Source organism: Canis lupus, chromosome 16, assembly GCF_048164855.1.
Source record: "Canis lupus baileyi chromosome 16, mCanLup2.hap1, whole genome shotgun sequence".
NCBI classification, from domain to species: Eukaryota; Metazoa; Chordata; class Mammalia; order Carnivora; family Canidae; genus Canis; species Canis lupus.
The window spans coordinates 50,378,322-50,392,224 of NC_132853.1; the positions used below are offsets into that span (position 1 = coordinate 50,378,322).

Here is a 13,903-nt window from a genome sequence, read left to right on the forward strand (position 1 = left end):
ATTTAGATTAAATATTAAAAACATTCTGGGTTAATGGCATTCAAAATAATGTAAGTGTTCTATATTTTCTTGTCCTGTAGGTGACAATTTGAGGTTAATTTTAATTCCTCTCATTTTACTAAACCAACTTTTTCAAACCTTTTCTGTAAAGGCCAGATAGTAAACATTTTGGGCTTTGCAGGCCATATATGGTCTCTGTCATATATTCTTCTCTTTCTCTTCTTTTCTCTTTTACAGCCCTTTAAGAACGTAAAAATCATTCTTAACTCAGGCTGTATAAAGACAGACCTGAGCATGATTTGATCCATGAGCCATAAATTAAGTATAAATGTAAGCACACGGTATATGAACACTTACAAGACAGGTTCATATGTGCATCCATAATTGCTCAGACCTAATTACCCCTTTTGCTCTATAACTGAAGGGTCTTTTTCTATCTTTATCTTGTCTATAGAATTAAAAAACTGAAAATGCATATGAGATATTTAATGCTAGAGATGGAAATTTATTGTTAGAAGAAATTATAGTGATTATCTAATTTGAACCCCATATTTATTTTACAGATAATATAACTAAAAACTCATAATAAGTGATTAATTAACTTACAAATACTGTAGGGATAGCAGGCCTTCAAATGAGTCCTTATGTAATTCAGTCAAATAATTTTCACTGAGAATTCTGAAAAATGAAAAGGTTATTTCTGCATCAAAATGCAAAACAACTACAACTATTCACTACACAGGACTAACTCCCATTTGGGAGGGAAACCTGTGTAATGGTGCCACCTAAATATACTAATTCTTCTTTAATTTAGGAGTACTGAGCTCTGCGCTGTTTCCACTCAAATCCTTTTTTTTTTCTTTATTCCTCTCTCTCTCTCTCTCTCTCTCTCTCTCACACACACACACACACACACACACACACACACACACAGCCATCCACTATTTGAACCAAAATGCATATTAATGTCTACTCTCTGGATCACAAAGTCTCTGCTAGAACCCTGGTTTAGATGACAACAATACTGGCAGAACTGACACTTCCTCCTCTCTTTTTCTAAATTCTATGTTGGAAGCCCCATACAGCACTATAGGTAAAGTCATTTGTTTTTTCCCCAACCAAAAAAAAAATTTTTTTTTGAGAACTAAAAAAATGCACATCAAGTGTACATAACATAAATATTCAGTTTAATAATTATAAAGCAAATACCCATGAAACACCACTTGTATCAAGAAAAACCCCTGCCAGCATCCCAGAAGGCTTCAGTGTGCCCCTTCCAATCACAACCCTCTCTCTGATTCCCCAGAAGTAACCATTATCCTGACTTTAATAATTTCTTTGCCTTTTTTAATTTTTTAAAAAGATTAATTGCTGGGAGAGGGGCAGAGGGAGAGAAAGAATCTCCAGCAGACTCCTGGCTGAGTGTGGAGCCCTATCCCATGACCCTGAGATCATGACCTGAGCCCAGTCAAGAGTTGGACACTTAACTGACTGAACCACCCAGGGACCTCAAATTTCCTTGCTTTTTTAAATGTAGTTTTACCTATCATATGTCAGCCATAAACAACATAATTTAGTTTTGTCGCTTCTTGAACTTTATATAAATGGAATCACAGGTATTATTTTCTATGTTGCTTCTTTCACTCAATATTATCTTATAAATTCATTATATTGTTGCATGTAGCTGAGGTTGGTTCATTTCAATACCTAGTATTTATTGCATGTCTAGCTACATGTGGCTACTGAATACTTGGGAGTGGCTAGTGTGACTGAGGAGCTGAAGTTTTTATTTAATTAATTTTTTTTACTTTAAAATACAAATGAAAAAACTGATACTCAACAGTTATTAGAAAATGTTTAAATATGTTTGCAACAATGTAGGTATGTGATATTACTTTTTCAACTGTAATTTTTATGAAATCTAAATACAGAACAAGTATTCTTGATAAAAGACTAGCAATCAAATTGAGATTTCAAAGAGTTACTATGGAAAAAAGAACATAAAAAGAACACAAACTCTCAATAATTTTTATACTGATTACATGATAGAAATGATATTGGATATTTTGAAGACAGTATAAAACATAGACTATCTTACTAATAATGGGTATAATAATTATATGTCGAAATAATATTTTGGCTATAAGAGCTAAACAAAATATATTAACATTTATGTCATCTCTCTCTTTTTACTTTTAATTTTTAAGTGGCTATCAGAAAATTTGAGATTACTTATGTGGCTTTATGGTTCAAACAAATAGTGTTCCATTTTATGACTATTCCACACTTTATTCATTCTACTGTTGGCAGATATCATCCAATAGATATATAGAAAAACAGGTTAAAATCCTGCCCCAGGAGAGCAGTGATCCATAGTTAGGAACCTCTGCTTACAAGGTATAACCTTCAAGCTGAACCAGACATCTGCAGGACTTACCACATTCGTGTTCTAGTATATAAATTCCCAAACACATGCTTTTTAAAAATTAATTTTTTAATTTCAATTCATTTTTTAAAAATATGTAATATATTCACATGGCCCAAAATTCCAAAGGTATATAGTACACAACGCAAAGTTTTTCTACTACCCTTGTCCACAGCCCACCCATCCCCCTCCATTCCCTAAAGAAAATTAACGTTATTTATTTCTGCGACAATTATTTTCAGTTTTCTTATAAGTTTGGGAAATAAAATATCCCAGTCAGACACTATCATGGAGAAATATAAACTACACATAGTATTTAAGAAATTCACAAAATAAAAAACAAATGCCTAGTTCTAGCATTTCTCCCTTACCAATAAGATATCAGACTAAGGGGCGAAATCTACTTTAGAGGGATCATAATCCCTATTTTTAGATTGCTATGATTACTGTCTTTTATTGTTAATTCAGGAGTCATTTATGACTTCTCTGCTCAAGTTGCACTAATGATATGACACCAAACTCTCATAAAAACACCAGTTGATTGCTTTGATTGTAATATTTTTTTTTCTAAAAACACTTGTGTCTACATTGACTTTTTTCTACAGATCAATTTTTATAAAAGATAACAGAAAATTGGCAAAGGACAGAAAATTCACTCAAGAAATACAAATGTTCAGTAAACATAGGTATTTAAATTTACAAGTAATCAGAAAACTTCAAATTCACATGGGACCCCTTTTATTCACGCATCAGACCAGCCAAGAAATGGAGAATATCCAGTAGTGGGTGGTATGAGGATGTGAATGCTGTCATGGTCTATGGGTTGGAGTATAAGTTGGCACAACTTTTTTGAGGGCCATTAAAATTTTACATCTACATAGTCTTTATTCAAACAATTCCATTTCTAGATATCTATTCTACAGAAATACCTGCCCACATACACAAAGATGCATGGTTGAGGCAGTTCACTACAGCAGCGCATGTGACAAGAAAATGGGACACAGTCTAAACATTCATCAATATGAGAATTACTATATACATTCATACTTTGGAATATATTACACAGGCATATACATGAATGGGGTAACCCCCTATCTATACACTAAAAGAAAAGAAATCTAAGACATAAGATAAAAGAATCAAAAGATTCATTTATAAGCATAAGCATAAGCAAAAGAATCAAGTTGTAGGAAGTTATCATTTATATAAAAACAAAAACAAAAACAAGGTAAGAAAATCCCACAACAAACCTATTTTGTTGTCTATAAATATGTATGTAGACAAATGCATGGAAAAAGATCTGGAAGGATATATACTAAATCCAGATAGTGGCTATCTCAGTGGTAGGGGATCAGAACACAAAGAAGATGTTCACTTTATCTATTCTTTCATTTTTATATATTGAGGATATAATCATGTATTCCTATATAATGGAAAATAAGTTTAGATTGACTCTAAATTTTAAAGAGAGCCTGTCAAATTCAATTTTCAAGATAAACATAGAATTGCCATCAATAGAGGTTGATTTGGGATATGGAGGGGGAAATACCTTTCCTCCAAGATACTGACTTCAAAATTTTTGACTAAGAAGGATCTCAGGATGCAGTGTTTTGTATTCGTATTCGGAGAAAATATACTCACAATTTCTCAGTCCAACGGTATGGCTTCCATGTATTCTCCTCAATGTAAGAAATAGCGTTTCCTTGGAAATTTCTGTGAAGAAACACAGTTCAGATCCTTGACTAGTTAGGAAAAGAATGAACAGAATAAGTAAAGAATCATAGGCAACCTTGGGGGAATATGCAAATGCAGAAAATACCAGCTTCTTAATATCCATAGCTATCAGCATCCCAGTTTGCACAATTAATAAAGAAATGTGGGGCCATTGGTGTAAACAAGCCATCTCCTTAGAACCGGAACTTCCTATTTGTCTAATTTCTTGGATAGATAATGCCAGTTAATTACTTTATGAATATGGTATTTTTCTCCAAATCACCTCTATGTGTCTAAAATGGTTCTTTCTGTAAATCAATGAGAAAATAATTGAACCGAAAAATGGCAAAAAAAAAGTATCAAACAAAGGTAAAGAAAACAAAGGTAAAGAAATCCTATGCCAGGAAACAAAGGTAAAGAAATCCTATGCCAGGAACACCAAAGCTTTGGCCCAGTGACTTCTTTTGAAATCTGTCCAGCTGTTAGGAGAAGTTAGAAATGAGAGGAACTAATATGGAGAGATTTCTTAGACATGTTACATAGGGAAAAGCAACAAATTACTGAGCAAGGAACAAAAAGTATTACCTGATTAGGGGAAAATTGCAAAGGAAAGTGATGGGAAGGACAGACACCAAAATGGTAACAGGAGTTATCTTATGGGTGGTAGGGGGGGTTGGGTGGGATTTTCACATTTTATCCTATATGCTTGTGACATTAAAAAAAATGAGAATGTATCCATGAATTGCAAGTATTTCAAAAAAGCTATGAAATGCCTGAGTTCAGTTTTAATCACTAATTCTGTATATGACTGAATCTTACCTTTAACTTATCTTCTTCCCTCAGCAACAACTTACCTATTCATTTGTTAAGGTGTTATTTATTCATGAGAGACCAGAGAGAGAGAGAGAGAGAGAGAGAGGAAGCGGCAGAGACACAGGCAGAGGGAGAAGCAGGCTCCACGCAGGGAGCCCGACGCAGGACTCGATCTCTGGACTCCAGGATCACGCCCCGGGACGAAGGCAGGCACCAAACCGCTGAGCCACCCAGGAATCCCCCCCCTATTCCGTTTATATACACATTTTTTTCAGGGGAGTCAGAAATAAGGCAAAACAGATAGCCATCTGCCCATCATCTGCCTAGTGGCCATTTCCAGTCAACCAAAATGCCTTCTGGTTGCTTTATGTTCCCTGATAAAAGATGCCTAAACCTGAATTTATCTCCCTCCAACTGGCTGTCCTTCCCAACTGCTGTATTTCCACCTGCTCATCCGGGACAGAAATTTCTGAGAGTTATAGTTGATTTTTCTCTTTTCTGGATGCACCCTGCCCACTACTCCCCTCAGCAGTTACGCAGTCTTGTTGCTTCTTCCTCTGTGATGCTTTCAGGATTTTCTTTCTACTCCTATCACAGCCATTCTGTTCTGGCCCCTTGTCACTTTACTCCCAGCTTTTGCTAGACCATTCTTTCTGGTTTCCCTGGATCAAGCTTTCCTCTTTAGATCTCTCTACATAGGGAATAGAAAACAATCCTCTTGTTTTAGTGATACATATGTCTTTCTGGAAAACTTTCAATGGCTCTCTATATCTCAGCATAACTTTCAAACCCTTCTAGCTGATAGTCAAGGGTATTCATAACCGTATCTTTCACTGCTTCCTAAGCTAATGTTTTTTTTTTCCAGATTTTATTTATTTATTCATGACAGACACACAGAGAGAAAGGCAGAGACACAGGCAGAGGGAGAAGCAGGCTCCATGGAGGGAGCCGATGTGGGACTTAATCCCGAGTCTCCAGGATCACGCCTTGGGCTGAACGCAGCGTTAAATAAATCGCTGAGCCACTGGGGCTGCCCTCCTAAGCTAATTCTTTTTTTTTTCTAAGCTAATTCTTAATTCCTGATCATTCTCGCAGCTGTGCCTTTGCTTAGACTATACTCCCTATTCTTGCTGTATTTAACAAATCATAGCCACTCTAAATCTCAGCTGAAGTTTTAGCTTATCCATGCAGCTTTCTCTGACCCCTACACTCCATTGATTACAGATTCTGGTGACTTACAGAACCTATAGTCTGTACTTAATTATAGGTCACCTGTCTTTCTATGCCTATTTCCTTTCTTCCCACCTATTATTTCATATTCTAAAGACAATGCCATACTTGCATGGCTGCCACAGTACTGAGTCCTGGGCGGGGCATAAAATGGGTGCTGTATATAGAAAACCAAGGGACAAAGATGAGTTCTAAACATAGCTGAGGAATCAAATAATAGCTAACACTCACATATATGTGAGGCACTGAAAACGTGTTTTATATGTATTAACTCACCAAATCTCACAATAATCCCACAAGGTAGTAACTATTACCCCATTTTATAGATAAGGAAATTGAATCAAAAGCTAATAAGTGACAGAACTCAATTCAAACCCAGGCAGTCTAATTCCAGAATCTCTACTCTTAACCACTTTTTTGTATATCACCAAGGAGATGGAAAGAGGGACATGTTGCTATAAAGATGGGAGAGTAGAGGTTAAGCGATTAAATCATGGGGCTAAAAAAACTGGATAAAGAATAAGGACAATTACAAGTAAACGAGTGCAGACGTGGGAACCACAGCAAACAGGAAAATGAAGATAAGGACAGTTGTCAAAGAAAAGGTAAAAAGAGAGAGTCAGTCAACATGGTTGGGGAGATGACGAAGGCCCAGGAAGACCTCAAAGAAAGGCTGCTGTGTCAAGCAGGAGGCAGGGAACAAATGAGAAAAGGCAATTCTTACAAGATGGTGAAGGTGTTGTTGTCCGTGTTGGGCTCTGGCACAGGCACTCTGCGGAGCCTCTGCTTTGGGCTGAAACCAGTACACGATAGCGTCTCATCTTTGCAGGTACAGAGCTCACATATGTTGACATTTGTGGTAACACTCTGTTCTGGCTGCTCAGTGAAAGTTGTATATGCCTTTTCTGGGAAGTATTTTGCAAAATGCACCACTGAGGGCTGAGTCGTTGGGGGGAGAACCGACTCAGATGACTCTGGTTGGTGACTTACAGTAATTTCCAAGTCCATAGGTGGAACAGTGACTTTAGTCAGGTTTGGCTGTTGACTCTGAACACGCTCTCGATGTGCAAGTGTCACCTCAAGGTCCGCTGGAGAAGGAGCTGTAGTCTTCTTCGTGGTTGCAGAATGTTTAGCCTCTGTAATAGGTTCTGGAGTAATGGTAAGCCCCAAGCCCCCATTATGAAATGTGATGCTGGGTGATTCTGGATGCTGGACTTCACCCTTACTTGGAGTTGGACTCATCACTTCCTGATGAAATGGATATTGAACTTTAACCTCCTTAGGTGGCTCTGGAGGCTGAGTTGGGGTCTCTTGCCTGGCTGGAGAAGGTTCAACTTCCATATTGGATCCTGCAGTTACAGTAATTTCCAGGTCCATAGGTGGAACAGTGACTTCAGTCAGGTTTGGATGTTGCCTCTGAATCTGCTCGAGATGCGCAAGCGTCATCTCAAGGTCCTTTGGAGGGGGAGTTGTAGTCTTGGTGGTTGTAGAACCTTCAACCTGGGTAGTAGGTTCTGAAGTTATGGTAAGTCCCATGTCCACAGGATGAACTGTGACACTGGGTAAAGTTGGATACGGAGCCTGATCCTGACCTAGGGTTGGAACTGTCCCCTCCTGATGGAATGGATATTGAACTACAACCTCCTTAGGTGGCTCTGGAGGCTGAGTTGGGGTCTCTTGCATGGTTGGAGAAGGTTTGGTCTCTGTAGTAGGTTCTGGAGTTATGGTAAGCCCCAAGTCCAAAGGTTTAACTTTGACTTTATTTAAGGTTGAATGCTGAACCTGAACCTGCTCTGATGGTGGAAATGTCACCTCAAGGTCCTTTGGAGGAGCTGTAGTCTGATGCAGAGTTGTAGACTGTTCAACCTCTGTAGTGGGTTTTGGACTTATGGTAAGCTCTAGGGCCAAAGGTTGTGTTGTCACATTTGGTGACCACAGGTGCTGAGCTTGATCCTGAGCTGACGTTGGAACTGCTGCCTCTTGATATATGGAAGGTTGAGCTACAAGTTCCTTAGGCAGCTCTAGAGGCATGGTTGGAGAAGGTTCAATCTCTGTAGTGGATGCTGGAGTTATGGTAAGTTCCAGGTCCAAAGGTTGAACTGTGACCTTAGTCAAGTTTGGACGGCGAGACAGAACCTGCTCGAGATGTGCAAATGTCACCTCCACGTCTTTTGGAGGAGCTATAGTCTTTTTCAGGGCTGTAGAATGTTCAACTTCTGTAGTGGGTTCTGGACTTACAGTAAGCTCCAGGTCCAAAGGTTGAACTGTTACACTGGGTGATGATGGATGCTGAATTTGATCCCAACCTGGTGTTGGAATGGTCTCCTCCTGATATACTGGAGATTGAGCTACAGTAACCTCCTTAGGTGGCTCTGGAAGCTGGATTGGAGTCTCCTGCATAGGTTGAGGAAGTTCAATCTCCTTAGTGAATTCTGAAGTTATGGTAAGCCCCAGGTCCAAAGGCTGAACTGTGACTTCAGTCAAGATTGGATGCTGAGCTTGAACCTGCTCTTGATGTGCAAATGTCACTTCCATGTCCTTTGGAGGAACAGTAGTTTTACTCACGGTTGTAGAATGTTCAACTTTTGTGGTGGGTTCTGGAGTTAGGGTAAGCTCCAAGTCCAAAGGCTGAACCGTTACATTGGGTAACAATAGATGCCGAGCTTGATCCTGACCTGGAGTTGGAACTGTCACCTCCCGATACATGGGAGGCTGCATTACAGACTCGTCAGGTGGCTCTAAAGGAGGACCTGGAGTCTCTTGCATCGTTGAAGTTTCAACCTCTGTAATGGGTTCTGGTGTTATGGTAAGCTCCAGATCTAAAGGTTGAACTGTGACTTCAGACAAATTTGGACTCTGAGCCTCAACATGTTCTGGATGTGGAAGTGTCACCTCTGGATCCTCTGGAGGAGCTAGAGTCTGCTGCAGGGTTGTAGAAGGCTCTGGAGGTACAGTAAACTCCAAGTCAACAGGTTTAGCAGTGACACTGGGCAAGCTTGAACGCTGAGCTTGATCTTGTCCTTGAGGTGGAACTGTCATCTCGTTATGGACTGGAAGTTGTGGTTCAACCTCCTTAGATGGCTCTGGAGGCTGAGCTGGAGAAGGTTCTGACTCTTGATGGGGCTCTGGAGACTGAGTTGAAGCCTGCTGCAGAATTGGAAATGACTCTAGCTTCTCAGGGAGCTCTGAAGGCTGAGTCTGTGCCACCTGTTGGGCTGGAGAAAGTTCTACCTCCTTAAGGGGCTCTAGAGGTAGAGATGGAGCTTCTTGCAGGACTGGAGAGGATTCCACCTTCTCAGGAAACTGTAGAAGCTGAGAAGGGGTCTTTTGAGAGACTGGAAGAGGTTCCACTTTGTCAGCAAGTTCTAAAGACTGGGCTGGGGATTCCTGTTGTGTGGCAGAAGGCTCTACCTCCTGTCGGGGCTCAGGAGATATAGCTGGGACCTGCTGGGGAACAGGAGGCTGAGCTGGAACCTCTGGTTGGGTTGGAGGCTTGACGTCTTCAGTGGGCCCTGGAGAATGAGCTGAGACTGTGTACTCATTTGAAGATGGTTCAATCTCCTTATGGGGCTCTGATGGCTCAGCTGGGGCCTCCTGTTGGGCTGAAGTAGGTTCCATCTCCTTAGGAGGGTCTGGAGTCTTTACTATGAGTTCTTGTTGGCCTGGAGGAAATTCATCTTCAAGGGTCTCTGGAGACTCGAAAAGAAGCTCGGACTGGGCTGGAGAAAATTCAACCTGCTCAGGGGGAACTGGAGCTTGAGCAGAGGCCTCCTGCTGCCCTGGAGCATGTTCAAACTTAGTGGGCACTGGAGTTATGAAAACCTCCAGATCTACAGGTTTTGCTGTGATATTGGGCAACATTGGATGCTGAGCTTCACCAGGACCTAGACGTGAGGATGTCACCTCATGATGTACTGGAGGCTGAGCTACAATATCTGTAGAGGACTCTGGAGGCTGAGCCTGGTGCTCAGGCTGGACTGGAGAAGGTTCTACACCTACGACAGGCATCTGAGGCAGAGATGAGCTCCACTGCTGGCTTGGAGAAAGTTCAGTTTCTTCAGGAAGATCTCCAGTCTGTGTTGGTACTCCCTGCTGATCTGGATAAGGTTCAACATTTTCAGCAGGGGCTGGATGTTGTTCTGGAAACCCACTCTTCACATGAATTTGTGGAAATTGAGTGGGAGCCTCTTCCTGAGCTGGAGATGGTTCTCCCTCCTCAGAGGCCTGTGGATACTGGGTTGGGGCCTCCTGCTGGGTTGAAGAAGGTTTAGCTTTCTCAGGAGTCTGTGCATGATGATCCTGGCTCTCCTCCTGTATTGAGGAAGGTTCACCCTCCTCAGGGATTTGTGGAAGCTCAGCAGGGGCCTCCTGCTGGGGTGGAGAAGGTTCCTTCTCTTCCTGAGTCCCTGGAAGTTGAGCCAGGGCCTCCTCCTGGGTTGAAGGTGATTCACCCTCCTCAGGAGCCTGTGAATCCTGAGCCAGGGTGTCCTGCTGGGTTGTGGAAGGTTTAACCTCTCCAGCGGTCTGAACAGGGGTCTCCTGCTGTGTTGGAGGTTTCTCCTGTGTGGGAGATTCTGGGGACTCAGTTGGAGTCTCCTGTTGAAATGGCAAATGTTCATTCTCCTCAGGGGACTGTGGAGGCAGAGTTGGGGCTTCATGCTGGGTTGCAAAAGGTTCCACATTAAGGGGCACAGAGGGCTGAGTGACAGACTCACGTTGAACTGGCAAAGGTCCCACCTCTGTAGTGGGTTCTGGTGTTACAGTAACCTGCACGCCTGCAAGTTTAACAGTGATATTGGGCAGGTTTAACTGTTGAACCTGATGGTGACCTGGAGGTGCAACTTTCACCTCATGATGCTCTAGAGGTTGAGCTGGGTGCTCCTGCTGGGTTGGAATAGGTTCCACCTCCCCCAAAGACAGCTCTGGTGGCTGAGCTGGTTGTTCTTGCAGGATTGCAGGCTCAGCCTTCTTGGGGTGCTGTGGAGGCTGAGTCACAGTTACAGTAAGTGCCAAATCTACAGGTTTAACAGTGACATTGTGTAATTTTGGCCGCTGAGCTTCATTCTGACTCAGAGATGGCACATTTACCTCCTGAGGTGGTACCTTCTCCTCTGGTGGCTGAGCTGGGGCCTCCTGAGGGGTCCAAGGTTCTACTTCCTCAGGTGCCTCTGTAGGTTGAGCTGAGGCTTCCTGTTGGACTTCAGGGGTACTTGAAGGTTCAGCTGGGGCCTCCTGTGGGCTTACAGAATTTCCAGCTTCCTTAAGGATCTCTGGAGGCTGAGATAGAGCGTCCTGAAGAAGTGGAGGTGTTTCTGTCTCTTCAGGGGACTCTGGATGCTTGGCCTGGGCCTCCACTCCAGGCACAAAAGGTTCAGGTTCCTCTACAGTGGACTGGAGAGGTCCTGCAGGGGTCTCCTGCAGGAGTGAAGAAATTTCAAGCTCCTCAGGGAGCTCTGGGGGTTGATCTGGTCCCCCTGGGAAATCCATTGGTCGGTTTTCCTCAGGGTATATGATATCCATACCAGAATCTGAATAATCGTCCTGCAGTTGTTCTAGGAGCTCTTTATTTGCAAATTGGTTTGGAGTTCCAATAACAACTTTGGCAAGCCTTCGATGCTGAACTAGATCTTTGTCCAGGTTTGGGGATGAAACAAAAAACTTTCTTTGGTTTAAACCCTGACTGTCCAGAGGTGGAGCAAGTATTTCCAATGACTGGTGATCTTCTGGCTCATCTCCAGTTTTCATCTTACTTTTGAGTGGAGGAGGTAGAACTATGGCCTGATTCTCATCACCCAACGCTGGAACCACTTGTAAGAGCCTTTCGTGCAGGGTTGGCTTGTCATTCAGATACTGATCTGTCTCTGGGGGCAGCTCACCATTTGAATCCGTGTCCAGGAATGGAACCAAAGTCTCAGTCAACTGCTTAGGCGGGGCCGATATCTGGGCTGGAGCAGAGGACCTCAAGTTATTAAAGCCCCCCCCCGCCTCTGCGGGGTGGGTAAGTGCCTGGAGCGATTCATGCAGGAGTTCAGAAGAGTGCGAAGACCAGGGTTCCGGGGGTTCCGGGGGTTCCGGGGATCTCCGAGGGCCGGAGGTCCGACGGGCCCACGCGGGAAGCGGAGCTGCCTGGCCCAACAACCACGACGGTTGCCAGGTAAAAATAAAAAAAAGGGAGAGGCAAAGCCTGGACATGATACTCTGCGGAGCAGAGACCCAAGCCAGTGGGGCGCTCGGTCTCGCCAGAGAAACCGAAATGTTCAGGGAGCCCGGTGACGCCCCCATTGTTAGCAACTGCGCGCCCCTCCCCCGCCTGCGTCCCACCCTTTATTTACCACCTTTGTGAGCTTGGCACAGCTGGGGTGCGGCTGGGCTCCGAAGCCCCTGGTTCAAGCCTCTTCCCCAGAATCCCCAGGCCAAGCCTCCCTTCCCCTGCAAAGGCCACCACTACCTCCCGCCGAGCTACAGGGAAGGATTTGGGCTGCTGGAGTCTGCAAGGACCCAGACTCCAGCCGCTCTGAGGTGTAGGGTCGGGGTGTGGAGCAGTTTCCCCAGGAAGCAGAAGACCTGGCGTCCCGGGAGATTCAAAATGCTAGTCCACTTCTGGCGGATCGAACTTGTCCTCTTCAAAGCTTAAATCCGAGACACATTCCTCCTCCCCCTGGCTGTACTGCTTCTAAGAAAAGAGGCTGACCTGAAGAATAAGCACAGGGACAGTGGGGAGGGGAGCACACTTCACGGTTACTCTGAATGTTGCCATTTCCTCTAAGTTCTCCCATCCGAGTACTAACCAGGCCCGACCCTGCTTAGCTTCCGAGATCAGACGAGATCGGGCGCGTTCAGGGTGGTATGGCCCTAGACTCCTCTAAGTTCTCAATACGCATGTCTGAGTTTTAATTCACTACTGTGTTAGGAGGAGGCTACCTACCACTGAATCAGCGATGGCTCCAAACTCCTGTGGGAGGGGCTTGGGGGCATGGGGGAGGGGAGAGGTGAGCAATTCATTCTGGGAGTGAGAGTCTGAAACCAAGGGACTAGCCCTCCGTTTACATTAGGATGGAAAACTTCCGCGTCCCACCTACACTCAACACACCTGTCAATCTAGAACAAGTAACCTTGAGGTCTACCCTGTGTGCACGCATGGAGAAGGCACTTAAAATGTTGAGGTCAGCATGTTAAACTTTCTGGAAATACTGTAACTAGCGCCCCGTTTACTTCCTTCACTGTCCTTTCTATAATCTCTTTCATTTTAGTCCGTGTTTATGGGCTGGCACAAGCTCTGGAGAACGTAGGTTTTTGTTTTGCTTTGCTTTCAAGGATTTATTTATTCAGAGAGACAGAGGCAGAGACACAGGCTGAGGAAGAAGCAGGCTCCATGCAGGGAGCCCGACGCGGAACTCGATCCGGGTCTCCAGGATCACACCCTGGGCTGCAGGCCGCACTAACCCGCTGCGCCGCCAGGGCTGTTGGAGAGAACGGATTTTATCCTATTCCCAGTGTCTAGCACATACTATGGTTTTTAAATGGAACTAATTCCATAACTGGTCTTATTTAGGAATGGATCTGTTGTTAGAGTCAGGTTTCTGAAATCTATAGCATCAATACTGAATCTCTTTCTCTCACATTTCACAGGAAGCTAGACTTCTTAAAGTGTAAACTTGGATAAGTCTGAAATTTCCTTGACTGGCTTGATTTAAATTGAATTAGAAGAATTTTTGCACAGAC

General features: G+C 43.4%; 1 protein-coding gene across 2 annotated transcripts; it reads right to left on the bottom strand.

Moving 5' to 3' along the window:
• Positions 1 to 393: 393 nt before the first annotated feature.
• On the bottom strand, positions 394 to 13,063 carry LOC140607038 (uncharacterized). Of its 2 annotated transcripts, XM_072781330.1 has the most exons (3): positions 6,906 to 13,062; positions 4,067 to 4,138; positions 394 to 678 (listed from the first exon to the last, which is right to left on the bottom strand). In XM_072781330.1, the coding sequence occupies exons 1-3, from the start codon at positions 12,461 to 12,463 to the stop codon at positions 603 to 605; spliced, it is 5,706 nt and encodes a 1,901-aa protein (XP_072637431.1). In that variant the 5' UTR covers positions 12,464 to 13,062; the 3' UTR covers positions 394 to 602. The 2 variants fall into 2 exon arrangements, with proteins under 2 accessions (XP_072637431.1, XP_072637432.1); XM_072781331.1 differs by lacking the exon at positions 394 to 678 and having other exon boundaries at positions 1,019 to 4,138; positions 6,906 to 13,063.
• Positions 13,064 to 13,903: the final 840 nt, after the last annotated feature.